General features: G+C 43.4%; 1 protein-coding gene across 1 annotated transcript; it reads left to right on the plus strand.

The window, feature by feature from the left end:
- The first annotated feature begins 12,163 nt into the window (after nt 1–12,163).
- LOC121567136 (odorant receptor 131-2-like) lies at nt 12,164–12,900 on the plus strand. The gene has a single exon (XM_041877074.2). It carries the CDS (start codon nt 12,256–12,258, stop codon nt 12,730–12,732), a length of 477 nt encoding a protein of 158 aa, XP_041733008.2. The 5' UTR covers nt 12,164–12,255; the 3' UTR covers nt 12,733–12,900.
- Nucleotides 12,901–26,380: the final 13,480 nt, after the last annotated feature.

Raw genomic sequence — 26,380 nt, forward strand, 5'->3', positions numbered from 1 at the left:
TTCTTCAATTCCGGTCCTGGAGGGCAGCAACACTTCTGTTTTTTATTTCTACCTGGTAGTTAATTGCACTCACCTGGTGTCCCAGGTCTGAATTAGCCACTGTTTAGAAGGAGAGGATGAAAAACAGAGGTGTTTCGGCCCTCCAGGACCGGAATTGAAGAACCCTGCTCTAGATGTATCTTATCTTGATTATTGTGCATTCATAAGGCCAAGTGCTGCAAAGAAGGACCTAGTTCAACTGCAGCTGGCCCAGAACAGAGGAGCACATTTTGCTCTTCACTGTAATCGTAGGATTTTAACAATACTATGCCTGCCAGTCTGTCTTGGCTAAGAATTGAGGAAAGACTGATTGAATCTCTTCTTGTTTTTATAAGAAACTCGAAATAGTTTGCATAGTCAACTTACACACAACACTGACACACACACTTACCCCACCAGACATGCCACCAGGGGTCTTTTCACAGGTCAAATAAAATACAATTGTATTTGTCACATGCTTCGTAGACAACAGGTGTAGACTAACAGTGAAATGCTTACTTATGGGTCCTTTTCCAACAATGCACAGTTAAAGATAAGATTAAAAAATATATATACAGTGGGGAGAACAAGTATTTGATACACTGCCGATTTTGCAGGATTTCCTACTTACAAAGCATGTAGAGGTCTGTAATTTTTATCATAGGTACACTTCAACTGTGAGAGACGGAATAAAAAAGTAATTAATTTGCATTTTATTGCATGACATAAGTATTTGATACATCAGAAAAGCAGAACTTAATATTTGGTACAGAAACCTTTGTTTGCAATTACAGAGATCATACGTTTCCTGTAGGTCTTGACCAAGTTTGCACACACTGCAGCAGGGATTTTGGCCCACTCCTACATACAGACCTTCTCCAGATCCTTCAGGTTTCAGGGCTGTCGCTGGGCAATACGGACTTTCAGCTCCCTCCAAAGATTTTCTATTGGGTTCAGGTCTGGAGACTGGCTAGGCCACTCCAGGACCTTGAGATAATTCTTACGGAGCCACACTTTAGTTGCCCTGGCTGTGTGTTTCGGGTCGTTGTCATGCTGGAAGACCCAGCCACGACCCATCTTCAATGCTCTTACTGAGGGAAGGAGGTTGTTGGCCAAGATCTCGCGATACATGGCCCCATCCATCCTTCCCTCAATACGGTGCAGTCGTCCTGTCCCCTTTGCAGAAAAGCATCCCCAAAGAATGATGTTTCCACCTCCATGCTTCACGGTTGGGATGGTGTTCTTGGGGTTGTACTTATCCTTCTTCTTCCTCCAAACACGGCGTAGTGGAGTTTAGACCAAAAGCTCTATTTTTGTCTCATCAGACCACATGACCTTCTCCCCATTCCTCCTCTGGATCATCTAGATGGTCATTGGCAAACTTCAGACGGGCCTGGACATGCGCTGGCTTGAGCAGGGGGACCTTGCGTGCGCTGCAGGATTTTAATCCATGACGGCGTAGTGTGTTACTAATGGTTTTCTTTGAGACTGTGGTCCCAGCTCTCTTCAGGTCATTGACCAGGTCCTGCCGTGTAGTTCTGGGCTGATCCCTCACCTTCCTCATGATCATTGATGCCCCACGAGGTGAGATCTTGCATGGAGCCCCAGACCGAGGGTGATTGACCGTCATCTTGAACTTCTTCCATTTTCTAATAATTGCGCCAACAGTTGTTGCCTTCTCACCAAGCTGCTTGCCTATTGTCCTGTAGCCCATCCCAGTCTTGTGCAGGTCTACAATTTTATCCCTGATGTCCTTACACAGCTCTCTGGTCTTGGCCATTGTGGAGAGGTTGGAGTCTGTTTGATTGAGTGTGTGGACAGGTGTCTTTTATACAGGTAACGAGTTCAAACAGGTGCAGTTAATACAGGTAATGAGTGGAGAACAGGAGGGCTTCTTAAAGAAAAACTAACAGCTCTGTGAGAGCCGGAATTCTTACTGGTTGGTAGGTGATCAAATACTTATGTCATGCAATAAAATGTAAATTAATTACTTAAAAATCATACAATGTGATTTTCTGGATTTTTGTTTTAGATTTCGTCTCTCACAGTTGAAGTGTACCTATGATAAAAATTACAGACCTCTACATGCTTTGTAAGTAGGAAAACTTGCAAAATCGGCAGTGTATCAAATACTTGTTCTCCCCACTGTAAGTGCCTGTGTCATTGGGAACACTAATAAATATTCTATGTTGCAATCTTCAGTTGGCTCCTCCTTCCTAAATCAATTTTTTAAAATGGATTTAAAAATAATTATTGTGATATGATGCTTACTTCATTGAGAATGTATGTGCAGTTGAAATTTGGCCATAACATCAATGTATTTTCATGGTCCGAAAAATACGTATTTTAGGTTTGACTATAAGAACCTTATTGTTTAGTATAACAAAAAAAAACATTCTTAGCATTTTGATCAGGCAACAAATAACACTGGCCTTTAGATGACAAAAAGGTGCAGTATTTTTAGGTGACTGACTACTGAGTTCAGCCTCATGTCCCCTGTTATGCAATTAAAATATTAATTTGTTTTTAATTGTGTGTTATATGATGGTATCACCTTGTTTGTTGCTTCATATTTACTCTTAGCTTGTCTATCTTCTGATGATGTAATATTTTGGGAACATTGAAGAACTTGACCACTTATGGGATGAGGTCATATTATGGAACTTACAGTAGTGGTCTTGTAGTAGTTGATACATTGTTTTGTAGAGATATACAGTATATAATTATGAGACTGATTGTCTGAGAATGAGTGTCAGATGTGTTGCCATTGAGCAGCATCACCACCAGCTGCTGGGGGCTGAGGGGCTCATTAGGACAACTCAGATCTCTCTCTCTTACCTTAGCCTAATTAAGCCTGATATTAGAGAGTAAATACTGAGCCCCGGCTCTCCCTGTACAGCAACAGATTGTTGTTGCTTTTCAAAACAAACAATGCTCATTAGGCACTGCAGAATTATTAATGACCATTTTTTAATGACTTTCAAAAAGTCTTAATAAGCCACACAGGAGTTCTAGCAAGTCTTTCATCACCATTCTCATTATGAGGGACCGGCACAGAGAAAAACAGATCTACAGTGAAGAGAACAAAAGTCAGGCCCAGAGAGGATATGTTTTGGCTATGTTTTGGTCAGTCGCAGTATGATGTCTGGTTAGTAGCTCCACCCACAGTATGATGTCTGCCTATTGGCTACTAACAGTCAGGTACAGCAGGCTATTGTTTTGGTCAGACGTGGTTTTGCCGGTGGTCTTCCCACAGTAGATGGATGGGAAGCCATCTAGCTGTGTATTATAAATTATAATCAGCAACATGTGCATAGTAGTGGTCACCAAACCTGGTCCCGTAGAGCAGCATGGTACAGACATTGTGTTGCAGCAGCCAAAGACCAAAACAACTAATCAACCCATGGTCAAAGCTATATGACCAGCCTAAGGTGTTTTATTGCTGGGTTGGGAAAAAAACATGCACACCCTGTTGCTCTCCAGGACCAGGTTTGGTGACTTCTGGTGGATAGCATTGAAACTGTTTTTCTGGGAAAGTGAACACAAGTCAAGAGTCCCCTGCCTTGTGAATCTGTGCTGCAGGTCATCACACAGCAATACTCGTTGTGACCTCAACAAACTGTGCAGGTTCAGTTCCTGAGAATGACATCATACGCATCCAAATAACATTCCCTCAAGGCTGTCATATAGCAGTCCATTCAGAAGTGGAGTAGGCCTCACAGCAAGAAACAAAACAAAGTTTGAGTAGCATTCAGAATGTAGTATTTATTTTCCCTTTTTTGACTATTATAGAGCATGATAGTTTGCACCATGCAGTGGTGTAAATTACTTAAGTAAAAAATAAAGTACTTATGTATTTCTTAATTCCATTCTTTTACTTTTAGATTTGTGTGTATTGTTGTGAATTGTTAGATACTACTGCACTGTTGGAGCTAGGAACACAAGCATTTCACTACACCCGCAATAACATATGCTAAATATGTATATGTGACCAATAACATTTGATTTGATTTGATTTACCTAAGTTATTTTTGGGGGGTATCTGTACTTTACTTTACTTTACTATTATCTTTTTTTTTTTACAACTTTTACTTTTACTTCACTACATACCTAAAGACAATAATGTACTTTCTACTCCATACATTTTCTCTGACACCCAAAAGTACTCGTTACATTTTGAATGCTTAGCAGGACAGGAAAATTGTCCAATTCACACACTTATCAAGAGAAAATCCCTGGTCACCCCTACTGCATCTGATCTGGCAGACTCACTAATCACAAATGCTTCATTTGTAAATTATGTCTGAGTGTTGGGGTGTGGTGCCGTCTGGTTTGCTTAATATAAGGAATTTGAAATGTTTTATACTTTTACTTTTACTTTTGATACTTTAGTATATTTTAGCAATTACATTTACTTTTGATTTTGAAGTATATTTCAAACCAAATACTTTTAGACTTTTACTCAAGTAGTATTTTACTGGGTGACTTTCACTTTTATTTGAGTCATTTTCTATTAAGGTATCTTTACTTTTACTCAAATATGACAATTGGGTACTTTTTCCGCCACTGGCACCATAAATCCAGAATATGCTGGATGTGAGTGAAGAGAACTTGCCTCTGTGTTTGTATGTGTCTGAGGAATAAGAACTCCCAATTGAGGCCCAAAGGACTACAGTGGGGAAAAAAAGTATTTAGTCAGCCACCAATTGTGCAAGTTCTCCCACTTAAAAAGATGAGAAAGGCCTGTAATTTTCATCATAGGTACATGTCAACTATGACAGACAAATTGAGGAAAAAAAATCCAGAAAATCACATTGTAGGATTTGTAATGAATTTATTTGCAAATTATGGTGGAAAATAAGTATTTGGTCACCTACAAACAAGCAAGATTTCTGGCTCCCACAGACGTGTAACTTCTTCTTTAAGAGGCTCCTCTGTCCTCCACACGTTACCTGTATTAATGGCACCTGTTTGAACTTGTTATCAGTATAAAAGACACCTGTCCACAACCTCAAACAGTCACACTCCAAACTCCACTATGGCCAAGACCAAAGAGCTGTCAAAGGACACCAGAAACAAAATTGTAGACCTGCACCAGGCTGGGAAGACTGAATCTGCAATAGGTAAGCAGCTTGGTTTGAAGAAATCAACTGTGGGAGCAATTATTACGAAATGGAAGACATACAAGACCACTGATAATCTCCCTCGATCTGGGGCTCCACGCAAGATCTCACCCCGTGGGGTCAAAATGATCACAAGAATGGTGAGCAAAAATCCCAGAACCACACGGGGGGACCTAGTGAATGACCTGCAGAGAGCTGGTACCAAAGTAACAAAGCCTACCATCAGTAACACACTACGCCGCCAGGGACTCAAATCCTGCAGCACCAGACGTGTCCCCCTGCTTAAGCCAGTACATGTCCAGGCCCGTCTGAAGTTTGCTAGAGTGCATTTGGATGATCCAGAAGAGGATTGGGAGAATGTCATATGGTCAGATAAAACCAAAATAGAACTTTTTGGTAAAAACTAAACTCATCGTGTTTGGAGGACAAAGAATGCTGAATTGCATCCAAAGAACACCATACCTACTGTGAAGCATGGGGGTGGAAACTTCATGCTTTGGGGCTGTTTTTCTGCAAAGGGACCAGGACGACTGATCCGTGTAAAGGAAAGAATGAATGGGGCCATGTATCGGAGATTTTGAGTGAAAACCTCCTTCCATCAGCAAGGGCATTGAAGATGAAACGTGGCTGGGTCTTTTAGCATGACAATGATCCCAAACACACCTCCCGGGCAACGAAGGAGTGGCTTCGTAAGAAGCATTTCAAGGTCCTGGAGTGGCCTAGCCAGTCTCCAGATCTCAACCCCATAGAAAATCTTTGGAGGGAGTTGAAAGTCCGTGTTGCCCAGCGACAGCCCCAAAACATCACTGCTCTAGAGGAGATCTGCATGGAGGAATGGGCCAAAATACCAGCAACAGTGTGTGAAAACCTTGTGAAGACTTACAGAAAACGTTTGACCTGTGTCATTGCCAACAAGGGGTATATAACAAAGTATTGAGAAACTTTTGTTATTGACCAAATACTTATTTTCCACCATAATTTGCAAATAAATTCATAAAAAATCCTACAATGTGATTTTCTGGAAAAAAAATTCTCATTTTGTTTGTCATAGTTGACATGTACCTATGATGAAAATTACAGGCCTCTCTCATCTTTTTAAGTGGGAGAACTTGCACAATTGGTGGCTGACTAAATACTTTTTTCCCCCACTGTTTCTACTAGTGATGCGCGGGTCAGCTGTTTGTTCACCCACACCCGCCCGCAATTGTTAATAACCCATCCGCAACCATCCAACTATATGTGGTAAAGGGGGTGCAATTCAACATTAGGAATGTGTTCCTAATGTTTGGTATACTCAGTGTATATCAGTCCACATATTTTTGTTGACTAAATTTGACACTCTCATACAACATACAATGAGTAAAACCTCTCGCTTTTCCTGTTCCTCTCTGTCTATAATTAGATAAATGCAGCTTCTCTTGTCATTACTTGTTGCCCTAAAATACTAAATAAACTCTTGCTCACGAGAATAATGTCATAAATCGATAGAATTAATGCTTTAATCTAGTTGACATCAGTAAAGTTCTCTTTCATCTCTCATGCAGCAAAGACATTTAGGGACCGGGGAGAAAATGCAATAACTCCAAATGACATCACTTTGACCGGTTTTAAGGAAATTAAAACCTGTTAAAATAACTCAACATGTTTCTGCTAAGATTTCAGTTCGGCTTGGATGCATATTTTATGTGGTAGAAATACTATCAGCTTTTATGACGCTGATAAAGATAGCACCTTTACAGACGTCCCTAACCACGCATTCATTCTCGCAAGATGCTGAAAAAAAGAAAAGTATTTCCACTCCACTCCTGTTCCGAGTCCAATTTTACAGTTGGTGTATCATTTTACTGAAAGAAAGGCTTAATTCTGCAGGAGTTAATATTATATTAGGCTATGTGAGAGGTTCTAGACCTACAGTTAGTTTCCAGATTTCAGGCTACTATTCCATTTAACCCATCTGAACAATAGCAACAGTAGCCTATAGTTCCCTTGACGTGCCATTTTGAAGTCCCCATCTTGTGACTGACGAATTTGTATAGCACTTCACAATCATCACACATAACATAGCCTCAGCACTACTATCATCCTCTTGTACCATTTCACCAAATATTTCACAAACATTAGGTTACTGTTCTGGGCCTCCTTTATTTTATTTTCAACCCTCCATTTCACATCTTTTCTCTTATTGAATTAAACTCAGACATTGTCCTTTTTGCCTCAGTGGATCGACGTTAACTTTTTCTGCCCAAATTCCCAAAAGCATTTGGCAATTGCCTTGTATTTGACTTAGGCTTAGGCTACGCACTAACACGAGATAAAAATTATGAAAATGAAAGCCTCAATGTATCCTATAGATATTAATTGCACAAGAATGATACAGTCATGGAATTGTAATGCATTGTTTTCTCTTTATTCAACCAGCCAGGCAGCCACCCTCCCTTCATCCACATAATATTTCATGACCCTAAACCCGCAAAACCCGCGGATATAACTGCGGGACTGCGGGTAATGAGTCAACCTACGCATCACTACTATCTACAGTACAACTGCACTCGTACTGCTACACAACAAACAATGATCACACTCAGATGTAGGCCTACACATCAACTAAATCCAGAAAATCACATTGTAGGATTTTTAATGAATTTATTTGCAAATTATGGTGGAAAATAAGTATTTGGTCAATAACAAAAGTTTCTCAATACTTTGTTATATACCCTTTGTTGGCAATGACACAGGTCAAACGTTTTCTGTAAGTCTTCACAAGGTTTTCACACACTGTTGCTGGTATTTTGGCCCATTCCTCCATGCAGATCTCCTCTAGAGCAGTGATGTTTTGGGGCTGTCGCTGGGCAACACGGACTTTCAACTCCCTCCAAAGATTTTCTATGGGGTTGAGATCTGGAGACTGGCTAGGCCACTCCAGGACCTTGAAATGCTTCTTACGAAGCCACTCCTTCGTTGCCTGGGCGGTGTGTTTGGGATCATTGTCATGCTGAAAGACCCAGCCACGTTTCATCTTCAATGCCCTTGCTGATGGAAGGAGGTTTTCACTCAAAATCTCACGATACATGGCCCCATTCATTCTTTCCTTTACACGGATCAGTCGTCCTGGTCCCTTTGCAGAAAAACAGCCCCAAAGCATGATATTTCCACCCCCATGCTTCACAGTAGGTATGGTGTTCTTTGGATGCAACTCAGCATTCTTTGTCATCCAAACACGACGAGTTGAATTTTTACCAAAAAGTTATATTTTGGTTTCATCTGACCATATGACATTCTCCCAATCCTCTTCTGGATCATCCAAATGCACTCTAGCAAACTTCAGACAGGCCTGGACATGTACTGGCTTAAGCAGGGGGACACGTCTGGCACTGCAGGATTTGAGTCCCTGGCGGCGTAGTGTGTTACTGATGGTAGGCTTTATTACTTTGGTCCCAGCTCTCTGCAGGTCATTCACTAGGTCCCCCCGTGTGGTTCTGGGATTTTGCTCACCGTTCTTGTGATCATTTTGACCCCACGGGGTGAGATCTTGCGTGGAGCCCCAGATCGAGGGAGATTATCAGTGGTCTTGTATGTCTTCCATTTCCTAATAATTGCTCCCACAGTTGATTTCTTCAAACCAAGCTGCTTACCTATTGCAGATTCAGTCTTCCCAGCCTGGTGCAGGTCTACAATATTGTTTATGGTGTCCTTTGACAGCTCTTTGGTCTTGGCCATAGTGGAGTTTGGAGTGTGACTGTTTGAGGTTGTGGACAGGTGTCTTTTATACTGATAACTAATTCAAACAGGTGCCATTAATACAGGTAACGGGTGGAGGACAGAGGAGCCTCTTAAAGAAGAAGTTACAGGTCTGTGAGAGCCAGAAGTCTTGCTTGTTTGTAGGGTCGTACTCTCTGAATGTTGTAGAGCATGAACCTACAGGATCGGGTCACCACCTTGATGTTAGCGGAGAACGACAGGGTGTTGTCCAGGGTCACGCCAAGGCTCTTCGCACTCTGGTAGGAGGACACAATGGAGTTGGAAACCGTGATGGCGAGATCATGGAACGGGCAGTCCTTCCCTGGGAGGAAGAGCAGCTCAGTCTTGCCGAGGTTCAGCTTGAGGTGGTGATCCGTCATCCACACTGATATGTCTGCCAGACATGCAGAGATGCGATTCGCCACCTGGTTATCAGAAGGGGGAAAGGAGAAGATTAGTTGTGTGTCGTCTGCGTAGCAATGATAGGAGAGGCCATGTGAGGATATGACAGAGCCAAGTGACTTGGTGTATAGCGAGAATAGGAGAGGGCCTAGAACTGAGCCCTGGGGGACACCAGTGGTGAGAGCACGTGGTGCGGAGACAGATTCTCGCCATGCATCTTGGTAGGAGCGACCGGTCAGGTAGGACGCAATCCAAGAGTGAGCCGCGCCGGAAATGCCCAACTCGGAGAGGGTGGAGAGGAGGATCTGATGGTTCACAGTATCAAAGGCAGCAGACAGGTCTAGAAGGACAAGAGCAGAGGAGAGAGAGTTAGCTTTATCAGTGTGGAGAGCCTCCATGACACAGAGAAGAGCAGTCTCAGTTGAATGACCAGTCTTGAAACCTGACTGGTTTGGATCAAGAAGGTCATTCTGAGAGAGATAGCAAGAGAGTTGGCTAAAGACGGCACACTCAAGTGTTTTGGAGAGAAAAGAAAGAAGGGATACTGGTCTGTAGTTGTTGACATCGGAGGGATCGAGTGTTGGTTTTTTGAGAAGGGGTGCAACTCTCGCAACTCTGGTGTGAAAAGTGCAAATCAATCCCAGAACAACAGCAAAGGACCTTGTGAAGATGCTGGAGGAAACAGGTACAAAAGTATCTATATCCACAGTAAAACAAGTCCTATATCGACATAACCTGAAAGGATGCTCAGCAAGGAAGAAGCCACTGCTCCAAAACTGCCATAAAAAAGCCAGACTACGGTTTGCAACTGCACATGGGGACAAAGATCGTACTTTTTGGAGAAATGTCCTCTGGTCTGATGAAACAAAAATAGAACTGTTTGGCCATAATGACCATCGTTATGTTTGGAGGAAAAAGGGGGTAGCTTGCAAGCCCAAGAACACCATCCCAACCGTGAAGCACAGGGGTGGCAGCATCATGCTGTGGGGGTGCTTTGCTGCAGGAGGGACTGGTGCACTTCACAAAATAGATGGCATCATGAGGAAGGAAAATTATGTGGATATATTGAAGCAACATCTCAAGACATCAGTCAGGAAGTTAAAGCTTGGTCGCAAATGGGTCTTCCAAATGGACAATGACCCCAAGCATACTTCCAAAGTTGTGGCAAAATGGCTTAAGGACAACAAAGTCAAGGTATTGGAGTGGCCATCACAAAGCCCTGACTTCAATCCTATAGAAGATTTGTTGGCAGAACTGAAAAAGCGTGTGCGAGCAAGGAGGCCTACAAACCTGACTCAGTTACACCAGCTCTGTCAGGAGGAATGGGCCAAAATTCACCCAAATTATTGTGGGAAGCTTGTGGAAGGCTACCCGAAACGTTTGACCCAAGTTAAACAATTTAAAGGCAATGCTACCAAATACTAATTGAGTGTATGTAAACTTCTGACCCACTGGGAATGTGATAAAATAAATAAAAGCTTAAATAAATAATTCTCTCTACTATTATTCTGACATTTCACATTCTTAAAATAAAGTGGTGATCCTAACTGACCTAAGACATGGAATTCTTACTAGGATTAAATGTCAGGAATTGTGAAAAACAGAGTTTAAATGTATTTGGCTAAGGTGTATGTAAACTTCTGACTTCAACTGTAGGTTATAGGTTAAGAACTTTTGTGAAAGGGCACAGTTTGAAAGATATGGCAAATAGAAATCAAACCAGATAGACATCAAAAATAGATGGGAGAGGTTGAGGGTAGAGGAAGGACAGGAGTAAAAACAAACAAAATACAACTATTGTAAAATAGACTGTGTCCATAAAATGTATATAGTATGTATAAACTGTAAGTAGAGGCCTAAGCGTTGTTGTTCAATAGTTTACTCCAATTAGGGGAGGGGTGGTAGAGTTAGAAAGTAATAAAGGAAAATATATATATTTTTAAGGATATGTATGTAAATGTATTTATATGTATGTATGTATGTATGTGTATAAGTATGTATTTATATGTGTATGTACACTACCTGTCAAAAGTTTTAGAACACCTACCATTCAAGGGTTTTACTTTATTTTTACATTGTAGAATAACAGTGAAGACATCAAAACTGTGAAATAACACATATGGAATCATGTAACCAAAAACCTGGACGATTTGCCTTAATAGAAGGAACCATGAATTCTGCTCTGTATCAGAGAATTCTACAGGAGAATGTCAGACCATCCGTCTGTGAGCTGAAGCTGAAGCGCAGCTGGGTCATGCAGCAAGACAATGATCCAAAACACACAATCAAGTCTACATGAAAATTGCTAAAAAGCAACAAATTGGAAGTTTTGGAATGGCCTAGTCAAAGTCCAGACCTAATCCCAATTGAGATGTTGTGGCAGGACTTGAAACGAGCAGTTCATGCTTGAAAACCCACACGTCACTGAGTTAAAGCAGTTCTGCATGGAAGAGTGGGCCAAAATTCCTCCACAGCGACGTGAGAGACTGATCAACAACTACAGGAAGCATTTGGTTGGAGTCATTGCATCTAAAGGTGGCACAACCAGTTATTGAGTGTAAGGGGGCAATTACTTTTTCACACAGGGGAATTGGGTGTTGCATAACTTTGTTTATGAAATAAATATGTAATTGTTGTGTTATTTGTTCACTTATGTTCCCTTTATCTAATATTAGGTTTTGGTTGAAGATCTGATAATATTCAGTATCACAAATATGCAAAAGTAGAGAAAATTAGAAAGGGGGCAAATACTTTTTCATAGCACTGTATGTATATTTATATTTGCAAAAAAATATATGGGGGATTAGAAGTGATGCAGACAATTACATTGATGGAAGCTACAATCTATCTGCAATATTAAAGCTGATCTACCCCCTAAAAAAATTACAAAATAAATAATAACAATAATATAAAAGAGGCCTTCTTCACCAACACACGATACATATTCTTTGCTCACACGCTGGTCTGTGACAGTATGTTTCTGGCTCTGACTGATGTATTGCAGCTGATGAGCAACTCCAGGGTACCAATGCCAGGTGGGCTATGTATATTTCTGGTTGTGATCTTAGAAAACCTGACCGTTGCCACACCGCTGACACTGACAGCCATGAGGCTGGAGCGCTATATAGCAATCTGCATGCCCTTGCGCCACAGTGAACTCTCCACCCCGGTGAGGGCCATGCGCTGCATCCTACTCATCCAGGTTCTCAGCTCTGTTAAATGGATCATGGTGATCTCCATCCTCTTCTCGGCTGTACCTCTGAGCTTCTACACCTCTCCCCTAGTCTGCAGTTTCGAGCAGATGATTGTGTTCTCCTGGCAGGGCCACCTCAGCTCGGCTCTGTGTCAGTTCTACTTCCTGGTCATGTCGGTAGTCATAGCTTTCAGCTATGTGAAGATCATGGTGGCTGCCAGAGCTGCCTCATCAGACAGTAAGAAGTCCACCAATTAGGGCCTGAGGACAGTTATTCTCCATGGCTTCCAGTTGCTCCTTTGTTTGATCCAGTTCTGGTGTCCTATGATAGAATCGGCTATAATGAAGATACATTTGAATCTGTTTATTCAGCTTAGGTATATTGACTATATTCTTTTTATTATTGCCCTTCGATGTTTGAGTCCACTTGTGTATGGATTAAGGGATAAGGATTTTGTGGTGGTTATGAAATATTATGCCCTGTTTGGATATTCTAAAAAAAGTATTTATATTTAATATGGACAACAAAGAAAAAAAAACTCTCATGCACATGTGTAAGGTAAATGCTGGCCATGTGTAATACTGAATTATGTTTATTGAGGCAATTTTCTGTAATCTGTAAGTGAGAATTTCAAAAGGTATCATATACAGTGGGGAGAACAAGTATTTGATACACTGCCGATTTTGCAGGTTTTCCTACTTACAAAGCATGTAGAGGTCTGTACTTTTTATCATAGGTACACTTCAACTGTGAGAGACGGAATCTTAAACAAAAATCCAGAAAATCACATTTTAAGTAAATAATTTGCATTTTATTGCATGACATAAGTATTTGATACATCAGAAAAGCAGAACTTAATATTTGGTACAGAAACCTTTGTTTGCAATTACAGAGATCATACGTTTCCTGTAGGTCTTGACCAGGTTTGCACACACTGCAGCAGGGATTTTGGCCCACTCCTCCATACAGACCTTCTCCAGATCCTTCAGGTTTCGGGGCTGTCGCTGGGCAATACGGACTTTCAGCTCCCTCCGAAGATTTTCTATTGGGTTCAGGTCTGGAGACTGGCTAGGCCACTCCAGGACCTTGAGATGCTTCTTACGGAGCCACTCCTTAGTTGCCCTGGCTGTGTGTTTCGGGTTGTTGTCATGCTGGAAGACCCAGCCATGACCCATCTTCAATGCTCTTACTGAGAGAAGGAGGTTGTTGGCCAAGATCTCGCGATACATGGCCCCATCCATCCTCCCCTCAATACGGAGCAGTCGTCCTGTCCCCTTTGCAGAAAAGCATCCCCAAAGAATGATGTTTCCACCTCCATGCTTCACGGTTGGGATGGTGTTCTTGGGGTTGTACTTATCCTTCTTCTTCCTCAAAACACGGCGAGTGGAGTTTAGACCAAAAAGCTCTATTTTTGTCTCATCAGACCACATGACCTTCTCCCATTCCTCCTCTGGATCATCCAGATGATCATTGGCAAACTTCAGACGGGCCTGGACATGCGCTGGCTTGAGCAGGGGGACCTTGCGTGCGCTGCTGGATTTTAATCTATGACGGCGTAGGGTGTTACTAATGGTTTTTATTGAGACTGTGGTCCCAGCTCTCTTCAGGTCATTGACCAGGTCCTGCCGTGTAGTTCTGGGCTGATCCCTCACCTTCCTCATGATCATTGATGCCCCACGAGGTGAGATCTTGCATGGAGCCCCAGACCGAGGGTGATTGACCGTCATCTTGAACTTCTTCCATTTTCTAATAATTGCGCCGTTGTTGCCTTCTCACCAAGCTGCTTGCCTATTGTCCTGTAGCCCATCCCAGCCTTGTGCAGGTCTAAAATTGTATCCCTGATGTCCTTACACAGCTCTCTGGTCTTGGCCATTGTGGAGAGGTTGGAGTCTGTTTGATTGCGTGTGTGGACAGGTGTCTTTTATACAGGTAACGAGTTCAAACAGGTGCAGTTAATACATGTAATGAGTGGAGAACAGGAGGGCTTCTTAAAGAAAAACTAACAGGTCTGTGAGAGCCGGAATTCTTACTGGTTGGTAGGTGATCAAATACTTATGTCATGCAATAAAATGCAAATTATTTACTTAAAATGTGATTTTCTGGATTTTTGTTTTAGATTCCGTCTCTCACAGTTGAAGTGTACCTATGATAAAAATTACAGACCTCTACATGCTTTGTAAGTAGGAAAACCTGCAAAATCGGCAGTGTATCAAATACTTGTTCTCCCCACTGTATTTCAGGTGTCGGTTTATGACCCAGTTTTGTTATGGTTATCTTATGTTATGTCAGGGGTGTCAGATATTTAGGTCCTGCAGATTGATTTCATACGTGTAAAATAAAAGTAAATTTCTGTTCATTTAGTTCAAATCTTGTTTTTCACCTGATATTTAGCCTTCCTAATCTCTGCATTAACAGAAATTGTATTTTACACCCTATTTGACTCCCCTTTGCTGAGTGACAGTTAGACATTTCTATGAAACTTCAATAATTTCTGTACTACATTTGTCATGGTTCTTTGATTCTATATAAAATAAACGGTAAAAGTTCAATAAAATGTATAATGTTTCAAACCATATCTCTGTTTTTTCTGAAGTTGATGTTAGTAGCCATTTTTTCATGATAGAGACCCAGGGAGAACACACTGTTTGGACCTGGCCCCAGCTCTCTTCATTACTGATGCATGACTTCTGTCAAGAGCAGACCAAGCCCTGGTGTGCTGCTCTCAATAGAGTCATCTTGTTTGCCAAACAAAAGAAAACATACGGTTGCACAATTAGGCTAGACTCAGAAGCTTTCCGTTAATAATCAACCAGTCTGTTAATTACTAATCAGGGAACAGGGGACCCGCTCTCTCTCTCTAACTGTACTCTGGAGAGATTTGGCAACACAGTGAACACGCCTCCCTGTTCATCAAATGCAGTCCATCCAAGTCCCCTCACAAACAACCCCATCCCAATGTTTCCTTTACGTTTTCATAATTCTCTCTGAAAACAATAACAAACGCTGGTAGAAGGACATGCCTTTTACTCTAGGTCCTGGTCTGCATGCATTTCACCCATGGGTTGATAGAACACCCTTTAAAAATAGACAAGGTTTTAGACATGTAGTTGATACTTTATTACAAATACTGATATCACAGTACTGAGGACAATAAACATATTTGAATAAATATTTATTCAAATTAATAAATAGCAGGCCTCCTCTTCAGTCTTAAACACCTACACCAGTATAAATCCACTTAATCGAGTTGAAAGACAAGGGGGCATTTTTATTTATTTATTCAGTCAGATAAACACTCCAAACAGCCTACCCGACCACTCGGAGGCGTCCGCATGGTCCAAAAGCACACCGTTATCTCGTTTTTTAAAATCACATTCCAATGATAAAACTGGGGGGGGACAAAAATGCACCCCTGGTTTTGACCACTAAAGTCTTGCTTCCATCTGTGGCGAAGTTTTCCCTAAATCAATGCTTATGACAAATCAAGCTCCAGAACCAGCCATAGAGCCAGCTGGCTTATCTTTTGAATATGGCGTAGTTAAAAAAACCCTGCAACAACAGATAACATTAGCTAGTTAGATAATGTTAGCAAGATAGCTAGCTAGCTAGCTAGATAAGGTTAGCATGCTAGCTAGCTACACTAACAGCTGTCAGTGCCTTATTTGTAGATGTTTATCAACTCCACGTGGAAATTCCCACACCCAATTCGTGAATATGTATAAGTAGCCTTCGTCATTCTTCGGAGGTGGAACCTAAACATCAATTTCCTCTCTAGGACAGGAAATTAAGTTGTCTCTGTGCACACTCACATGGCCCTACACACACACTGTCACTCCAACACACACACAAACACTCACTCCATCATTTTCTCACTCACACATAATATGCACATACATTTATACTGACTCTACACACTCACACACCCACTCACATACAAGCTGCTGCTACTCTGTTTATCTTATATCCTGTTGCCTAGTCCCCTTACCCCTATATACAGTGCCTTCGGAAAGTATTTAGACCCCTTGACTTTTTCCACTTTTTGTTAGGTTACAGCCTTATTCTAAAATTGATATTTTTTTATGTTGCTCATCAATCTACATCCAATACCCCATAATGACTTAGCAAAAACAGGTTTTTAGAAATGTTTGCTAATTTACTAAAAATAAAAATGGAAATATCACATTTACATAAGTATTCAGACCATTTACTCAGTACTTTGTTGAAGCACCTTTGGCAGTGATTACAGCCTCGAGTCTTCTTGGGTATGACGCTACAAGCTTGGCACACCTGTATTTGGGGAGGTTCTCCCATTCTTCTCTGCAGATCCTCTCAAGCTCTGTCAGGTTGGATGGGGAGCATCACTGCACAGCTATTTTCAGGTCTCTCCAGAGATGTTCAATCGGGTTCAAGTCCAAGCTCTGGCTGGGCCACTCAAGGACATTCAGAGACTTGTCCCGAAGCCACTCCTGCGTTGTCTTGGCTGTGTGCTTAGGGTCATTGTCCTGTTGGAAGGTGAACCTTCGCCCCAGTCTGAGGTCCTGAGCGCTGTGGAGCAGGTTTTCATCAAGGATCTCTCTGTACTTTGCTCCATTCATCTTTGCCTCAATCCTGACTCGTCTCCCAGTCCCTGCCGCTGAAAAACATCCCCACAGCATGATGCTGCCACCACCATGCTTCACCGTAGGATTGTGCCAGGTTTCCTCCAGACGTGATGCTTTGCATTCAGGCCAAAGAGTTCAATCATAGTTTCATCAGACCAAAGAATCTTGTTTCTCATGGTCTGAGTGTCTTTAGGTGCCTTTTGGCAAACTCCAAGCAGGCTATCATGTGGCTTTTACTGAGAAGTGGCTTCCGTCTGGCCACTCTACCATAAAAGCCTGATTAGTGGAGTGCTGCAGAGATGGTTGACCTTCTGGAAGGTTCTCCCATCTCCACAGAGGAACTTTGGAGCTCTGTCAGAGTGACCATCGGGTTCTTGGTCACCTCCCTGACCAAGGCCCTTCTCCCCCGATTGCTCAGTTTGGCCAGCTCTAGGAAGTGTCTTGGTGGTTCCAAACTTCTTCCATTTAAGAATGATGGAGGCCACTGTGTTCTTGGGGACCTTCAATGCTGCAGAAATGTTTTGGTACCCTTCCCCAGATCTGTGCCTCGACACAATCCTGTCTCGGAGCTCTACCAGACAATTCCTTAGACCTCATGGCTTGGTTTTTGCTCTGACATGCACTGTCAACTGTGCAACCTTATATAGACAGGTGTGTACCTTTCCAAATCATGTCCAATCAATTTAATTTACCACAGGTGGACTCCAATCAAGTTGTAGAACATCTCAAAGGGTCTGAATACTTATGTAAATAAGGTATTTCCGTTTTTTATTTTTGCAAACATTTCTACAAACCTGTTTTTGCTTTGTCATTATGGGGTATTGTGTGTAGATTGCTGACGATTTCTTAAATTTAAACTTTAAACTTTGAGCGGTTCTGGACCGTTTCCGACTGACATTCTGGTGTACAAAGTGTTCTGTGAAAGTCATAGTCACTGAACCAGTGAATTATAGTGTCAGAAAGCCCCATTTGTCAGCTCTCCGCTACCATTCTCTCAGTGGAGCTGACTTGAAGTGTCAGGTTTCAGACCTCACATTTGTATAGGGAGTGACTTGTCACATTTTCTGGCCTATCCAGACAAATAATCGATTTGCTCTCCCTCGGAGTGATAGACCCCAGCCTGGGAGATGGCATATGAAAGGCGACAGTTAAGCGAATCCTACAGTTGGGGTTTCATCTGTGATAATCTCAGCCGGATGTAGAGCTCCCAACATGAAAGAAGTACTAAACAATTTCATAGAATTTAAACAAGACCACTTTCTCTTGGTCACAGAGGAATTAAATCACTTTGGGCCCAATTCCGACCCGAGGTAAGCACACTTAAATGGAACGTAATTCCGTTTTATGCACTTTTCTCTCTATGTGTATTCTGACCTTGAATTTAAGGAAGAGAATAGCATGCTATTCACCCGCTATAAATTTGGGGTGGAGATCGAATAAATGAAGGTGTGGCCAGGTGTTTCTGATACGCCGTATTCTGACCTTGCCTTAATTCCCTAATAATTCCACCACCTTTACGCGCGACGAAACCATTAATAAAGTGGAAAAAGCATCTACTTAATTTTTTTCTGATAGAAATAACACAATTCTCCATGCGCTGTAATTTACAACTTGATTAAGAGCTATTGATAAGAGCTTGATATGAGTAATCCGTTTTTGATAAGGGAATTGTAAATATAAATTACACTTGTTTTAGATCTATTTTACCTGATTATCGCTGGAGACAAATGTGAAACCAGTCATATGGCTGCTAGCCCCCCTACCTCTACAGAAGCACAGTTCCCGTTCAGCCCAGTCAAAGCTATTCGCTGCTCTGGCACCCCAATGGTAGAACAAGCTCCCCCACGACGCCAGGACAGCGGAGTCACTGACCACCTTCCGGAGACACTTGAAACCCTACCTCTTTAAGGAATACCTGGAATAGTATAACAGTAATCCTTCTACACCCCCTCATTAAAAAAATAAATAAAATAAAAGGGGGTTGTCCCACTGGCTATCCTAAGTTGAATGCACCAATTTGTAAGTCGCTCTGGATAAGAGCGTCTGCTAAATGACTTAAATGTAAATATGGCAGCAAACTGAAGCATATCAACATATCAACTTTCATACAGTAAAGTTTATGAAATGCTGTGCCATTATGCAGAATTTTTATTGAACAGCCTTTTAAATTGCAGGGCTGGGCACTCTCGAATGTCTTAAGTATAGGCTACCCCGACCTTCTCTGTTTCCTATTTCTATCACATTAAATATTAGCCGCTCTCAGTATCGACCGTCAGTAGGCCTAATAACCACATTTATTCAAACAGTAGGGTGTATAACACAAACGTCTAGCAACCCAGAGGTTACGTGTTCAAATCTCATCATGGATTTACTACTTAACATGTTAGCTAACCCTTTAATCTCACAATGAGCCTGGCAACTGTAGTAGCCTATTATAAGTGTCACTACCCTAGGAACAGTATTAAATTAATCTCAATACATTTCTAATTTTAGTCACTGGAAATTAATGTATGAGAGAGACAGTGTTTTGACGCTGCCTTTTACATGCAGGCCGACTTTGGGTGTTTCCATTCTGTTTTAATACACATTCTGTGTATCAAAACACTTACATTGGGTTTACATTCAAACACCCTCATAACAGCAGATCTCAGCCTAGGTGCACCACACTTCATGGTTTCAGTACACAATGATGGTGTTTTGAGTCCTTCTATTTTAACAGTGCACTTTTTAAGCATATTGATATTTACTATTATAAAGAGAACATTAGCTATAGTTTGTACTTTTCTCATTAAACATAAATCACATTTAGCCTAAAATACATACTTTATGAATGGGACGAGAGCATGCATGTGTTTGAATGTGTCCCTAATTGAGGGCCCGGGGTATCAACTACTGCGTTTCACTCTGCTACACCAAACACTGCTCACAAGTAGACAGATATCCATACTTATTTACACACAATACATCATGTTTACTGTAATCTGTGTTTTACTCCTAGTGAATGCCACACAGTCACAAGTATCCCCGTAAACATTATTTAAAAAATGATTAAATCCTCCATAAATTAAATTCTCTATAAAGACTGTTTCTATGAAATACTGCATACTGTATAACACATTTTCATTGGTTATTACAGATACAGTATGTCTGACAACGTGACAGCTGCAGGTGGTGGTGGAGGCAGCAGCTCCTCTCTGCGACAGGTTACTGACAGGGTCGTAATAGTCCAGGTCCTGAATGCAATCAAGTGGAGATGCTTGTTGTACATAGGTGGCAGGGTCATGTTTGATCAGCTGTAAATTAGTTATAGTTTCTGGTAATGTCATCACCATTGTGTTCACCTGTGTTAGAATAATGGCAGTTGCTAAAGAAGCATCATCAGAGAGTAAGAAATCTTCCTCTAAAGGTCGTAAAACGGTGATCCTCCACGCCATCCAGCTGTTCCTGTGTCTGATCCAGCTGTGATGCCCATTCATAGAGGCTGCTGTCTTGCAGATTAATTTGAGATTATTTATTGATGTGAAGTACTTTGATTACATAGCTTTCATTCTGGCCCCGTGATGTCTGAATCCACTTGTCTTTGATTATATAGCTTTCATTCTGTCTCCGCGATGTCTGAGTCCACTTGCCTACGGCCTAAGGGATGAAACGTTTTTTCTTGCATTGAGATATTATGTATTTTGTGGGTTGAATAAGATAATTTCCCCAATATTTGTTGATATTTAAATAGCTGATTATATGGTTAACAGAGAAATAACTTTTAATTGCATAATGTACTCACTAATAATGGCTTTACTGTTTCAGATTTAGATATATAAAACTTGATTTGCTACAGCATGTAACAAGGTGTTGGTATTATTTATCATTATCACGTGATCTTGTGGTATTGAAATGCACTTTTCTTTGCCAAGACCTCAGACAATGATGTACTGTGTTAATGTCTTGGTCTATTTGCACAGCTCTGTTAATAATAATAATAATATGCCATTTAGCAAACGCTTTTATCCAAAGCGACTTACAGTCATGCGTGCATACATTTGGGTGGTCCCGGGTATCGAACCCACTACCCTGGCGTTACAAGCGCGGTGCTTTACCAGCTGAGCTACAGAGGACCACATGTTACATGTGCTTGTGTATGTGTTTAGGCCTACAGCATCAATAATTATATGCATTATCTTCTAATTTCTGGAAAGAAAGTCATAACATAAACTATGTATGTAATTTCAAAGATGACTTGATCAGGAGTATAATAAAACAACCCAGTTCCTCACAAGAAAACTTGCAAGGAAATCAATTATTTATTTACTGTAGTGGCTTCTGATAAAGTGTACTTGATTTGATATTTAGGCCAGTAACCCCACCAGGCCTCTACAGTGGAAGGGGAAACACTAACATGTCTTGATTAACCTGTTTCCTGGTCAGAGGCCCAATGCGGCAGAATTGTGTAATAAGTGAAGAGTATCACACAAACACAACCAGTGGTGTAACTGTTATTGGAATGTTTTCGTGTCTATAGTACTACAATGTTACTAAGCATATAATGTCCTCATTCTCTAATTGTTTGAGGTGTGTTCATTTTGATATTCACACTTTTGTATTGATTAACAAGGAAGGCCCAACATGTGTTCCCTTACAAAAAAAAGCACATTCTTTTTTGGGGTTGTTGTAATTTTCACGAGTCAGACGTGCTTTTAGGACACGTGTGAAGTTTCACATGTTAATTCTTCACCTGTTTTTCCCTTGTGATTTTTTCCCTCCACTTCCAGCTATAGTGGGGAAAAAAAGTATTTAGTCAGCCACCAATTGTGCAAGTTCTCCCACTTAAAAAGATGAGAGAGGCCTGTAATTTTCATCATAGGTACACGTCAACTATGACAGACAAAATTAGATTTTTTTTCTCCAGAAAATCACATTGTAGGATTTTTAATGAATTTATTTGCAAATTATGGTGGAAAATAAGTATTTGGGCAATAACAAAAGTTTCTCAATACTTTGAAATATACCCTTTGTTGGCAATGACACAGGTCAAACGTTTTCTGTAAGTCTTCACAAGGTTTTCACACACTGTTGCTGGTATTTTGGCCCATTCCTCCATGCATATCTCCTCTAGAGCAGTGATGTTTTGGGGCTGTCGCTGGGCAACATGGACTTTCAACTCCCTCCAAAGATTTTCTATGGGGTTTAGATCTGGAGACTGGCTAGGCCACTCCAGGACCTTGAAATGCTTCTTACGAAGCCACTCCTTCGTTGCCCGGGCGGTGTGTTTGGGATCATTGTCATGCTGAAAGACCCAGCCACGTTTCATCTTCAATGCCCTTGCTGATGGAAGGAGGTTTTCACTCAAAATCTCACGATACATGGCCCCATTCATTCTTTCCTTTACACGGATCAGTCGTCCTGGTCCCTTTGCAGAAAAACAGCCCCAAAGCATGATGTTTCCACCCCCATGCTTCACAGTAGGTATGGTGTTCTTTGGATGCAACTCAGCATTCTTTGTCCTCCAAACACAACAAGTTGAGTTTTTACCAAAAAGTTATATTTTGGTTTCATCTGACCATATGACATTCTCCCAATCCTCTTCTGATGTCACGGTTTCGGCCGAGGCTGCTCCTCCTCCTGGTTCGGGCAGGCTTCGGCGGTCGTCGTCCCCGGAGTACTAGCTGCCACCGATCTATGTTTCACGTTCGTTTGGTTTGGTCTTGATGTTGTACACCTGTGTCTAGTTAGTCCTCGTTAGTGTTCTATTTAGTTCTCGTTGTGTGTGTCTGTGTTTGTGTGTGATTGCTATTCTGTTTCGTGTTGGAGCTACTATTTTCCCTCCAGTGTTTTGGAGAGGTTCTTTTGCACATGTTAGTGCGACGTTTGCTTTGTCGCCTGTGTGCGCCGTGTATTCGCCTTCGGGCTTATTGTGCTTATGTCTTTTGTGAATATTGCACTAAAGCCTTTGGACTGAGCCTCTGCGTCCTGCGCCTGATTCATACACCACACCCACCTTCAGCACCCGTTGACAGAATCACACACCTCAATGGAATCAGCAGGATCGGCAGTGACGCCTATGTGGCTCGAGGAGCATATCCGTGGGCAAGATGGCCAGATAAGACAACTGGAGTTCGCTCTACAGGAAGTGATCAACACCTTGCACCGATGGGAAGCCAGCAGGGTACCCACACCTCCACCTACCCTACCCACCCCATCGGCCGGTCCACCAGTCCCAGGTCCGGAACCCAGGAGGATTCGGCTCTCGCTCCCGAGGGCGTATGACGGAACAGCTGCCGGGTGTCAGGGGTTCCTCCTGCAGGTGGAGCTCTACCTGGCCACTGTACACCCGGTGCCCTCGGGACACGAGAGCGTTTCCGCCCTCATCTCCTGTCTCTCGGGAAAGGCGTTGGAGTGGGCTAACGCTGAGTGGAGGAAGATGGACGCCAACACCATCTCCTACGCCGAGTTCTCCCGCCGCTTCAAGGCCGTGTTTGACCATCCACCTGAGGGCAAAGCGGCGGGGGAGCGGCTAGTCCACTTGAGACAGGGGCGGAGGAGCGCACAGGCGTTTGCTTTAGAGTACCGGACTCTAGCGGCGGATGCAGGGTGGAGTGAACGGGCTCTCATCGACCATTTTCGGTGTAGCCTCCGGGAGGACGTTCAACGGGAGTTGGCCTGCAGGGATACCCATCTGACTTTCGACCAGTTGGTCGATATGTCCATCCGTTTAGACACCCTGCTGGCCACCCGTGGACGTCCCGAGGGGGGTCCGTCCATTCCGCCCTCCGGCACCTCCGAGCCGAGCCCTATGGAGCTCGGGGGTGCCGGCGCTAGAGAACGGAGGAGGAAGAGCCCGAGGGGGCCTGTCTCCTGCACCAAGTGCGGTCGTGGAGGGCACACTGCGGCCAGGTGCTGGGGAGGGTTCTCCGGGGGAGAAGACAACAGGTCACGCACTGGGGGGGCCTCCCAGGTGAGTAGACGCCCCACTTACCCAGAGCTTTCTGTTGCGCACTTTTGTATACCTGTTGGTTTTCCACAGGTTGCACCTCATTCCCAGCATAAGGCGCTAGTAGATTCAGGCGCAGCTGGGAATTTTGTTGATCGAAAGTTTTGTTTAGAGTTAGGGATCCCTCTCCTACCTGTTGACAAACCTTTTCCCGTTCACGCCTTAGATAGCCGCCCGTTGGGATCGGGGTTGATCAGGGAGGTCACAGCGCCACTTAGGATGTGTGCGCAGGGGGGTCATGAAGAGACTATACAGCTGTATCTGATCGACTCTCCTGCGTACCCAGTGGTGCTGGGAATTCCCTGGTTAAGCACCCATAACCCTGCTATTTCGTGGCAACAGAGGGCTCTCGATGGGTGGTCTGCTCAGTGTGAGGGGCGATGTCTGGGTGTTTCCGTGGGGGGCGACTTCGGTGGAAAGTCCAAACCAAGTGCCCGCACTGCACATTCCGCCTGAATATGGGGATTTAGCTCTTGTGTTTAGCAAAACTAGGGCGACGCAGTTGCCTCCCCATAGACAGGGGGATTGTGCGATTGATCTCCAGGCAGGAGCAGCGCTCCCACGGAGCCATGTGTATCCTTTGTCTCAAGAGGAGAGAAAAGCTATGGAGACTTACATAGCCGAATCTTTGAGACAGGGATACATTCGGCCTTCCACTTCCCCCGCCTCTTCGAGTTTCTTTTTTGTGGAAAAGAAAGATGGAGGGTTGCGCCCGTGCATTGATTACTGTGGTCTCAATCAGATTACTGTGAAATACAGTTATCCACTCCCTCTGATTGCGACCATGACGGAGTCATTGCATGGGGCGCGGTTTTTCACAAAATTGGATCTCAGGAGCGCGTATAACTTGGTGCGCATTAAGGCGGGCGATGAATGGAAAACAGCGTTTAGTACCACGTCAGGTCATTTCAAGTATCTTGTCATGCCATATGGGTTGATGAATGCTCCATCAGTCTTCCAATCCTTCGTAGATGACATTTTCCGGGATATGCAGGGACAAGGGGTGGTCGTGTACATTGATGATATTCTGGTGTACTCGTCTACCCGAGCCGAGCATGTAACCCTGGTGCGACGTGTATTGAGGAGGCTGTTGGAGCACGACCTATATATCAAGGCAGAGAAATGTCTGTTTTTCCAGGAGTCGGTCTCCTTTTTGGGTTATCGGTTGTCCGCGTCAGGGGTGAGAATGGAGGTGGATCGTGTGTCCGCTGTGCGTAATTGGCAAACTCCAACCACTGTAAAAGAGGTGCAGCAGTTCTTGGGCTTTGCAAATTACTACCGGAGGTTTATCCGGGGTTTTGGACAGGTGGCAGCTCCCATCACGTCCCTTCTGAAGGGGGGTCCGGTGCGCCTGCAGTGGTCAGCTGATGCGGACAGGGCCTTTGGGAGACTGAAGGACCTGTTTACGTCGGCTCGGTGCTGGCGCATCCGGATCCCAAAATTCCCTTTCAGGTTGAGGTGGACGCGTCTGAGGCTGGTATAGGGGCCGTTCTCTCTCAACGGTCCGGCTCGCCACCTAAACTCCGCCCCTGTGCTTTTTACTCCAAAAAGCTCAGCCCGGCGGAGCGTAACTATGACGTTGGGGACAGGGAGCTGTTAGCTGTAGTTCAAGCCCTTAAGGTGTGGAGGCATTGGCTTGAGGGGGCTCAACACCCTTTCCTCATTTTGACTGACCATCGGAACCTGGAGTACATCCAGGCAGCGAGGAGACTGAACCCTCGCCAGGCTCGATGGAGTATGTTTCTCACCAGGTTCGTATTTAAAATCACGTACATCCCTGGGTCCCAGAATGGTAAGGCAGATGCACTGTCCCGGCGGTACGACACGGAGGAGAGGTCCGTTGAGCCTACTCCCCATACTACCGGAGTCTTGCCTTGTGGCACCGGTGGTGTGGGAGGTCGATACCGAGATCGAGCGAGCGTTGCGTACCGACCCCAGCCCTCCACAATGTCCTGAGGGTCGGAGGTACGTTCCGCTCGAGATTCGGGATCGACTCATCTACTGGGCTCACACGTCACCCTCCTCTGGACATCCGGGTATTGGCCGGACAGTGCATTGCCTTAGCACTAAATACTGGTGGCCTACTTTGGCTAGGGATGTGAGGGTTTACGTCTCCTCCTGCTCGGTGTGCGCCCAGTGTAAGGCGCCCCGACATCTGCCCAGGGGTAAGTTACAGCCCCTACCCGTTCCATCCTGGTCGTTGTGGACCGGTTCTCTAAGGCCTGTCGTCTTCTCCCTATGTCAGGTCTTCCTACTGCCCTACAGACCGCTGAGGCCCTATTTATCCACGTCTTCCGGCATTACGGGGTCCCCGAGGAT

The sequence above is a fragment of the Coregonus clupeaformis genome, chromosome 6, assembly GCF_020615455.1.
Source record: "Coregonus clupeaformis isolate EN_2021a chromosome 6, ASM2061545v1, whole genome shotgun sequence".
Classification (NCBI taxonomy): Eukaryota; Metazoa; Chordata; class Actinopteri; order Salmoniformes; family Salmonidae; genus Coregonus; species Coregonus clupeaformis.

Coding starts and splice junctions, on each gene's coding strand:
- LOC121567136 (XM_041877074.2), top strand. CDS start 12,256: ATGTTTCTGGCTCTGACTGATGTATTGCAGCTGATGAGCAACTCCAGG.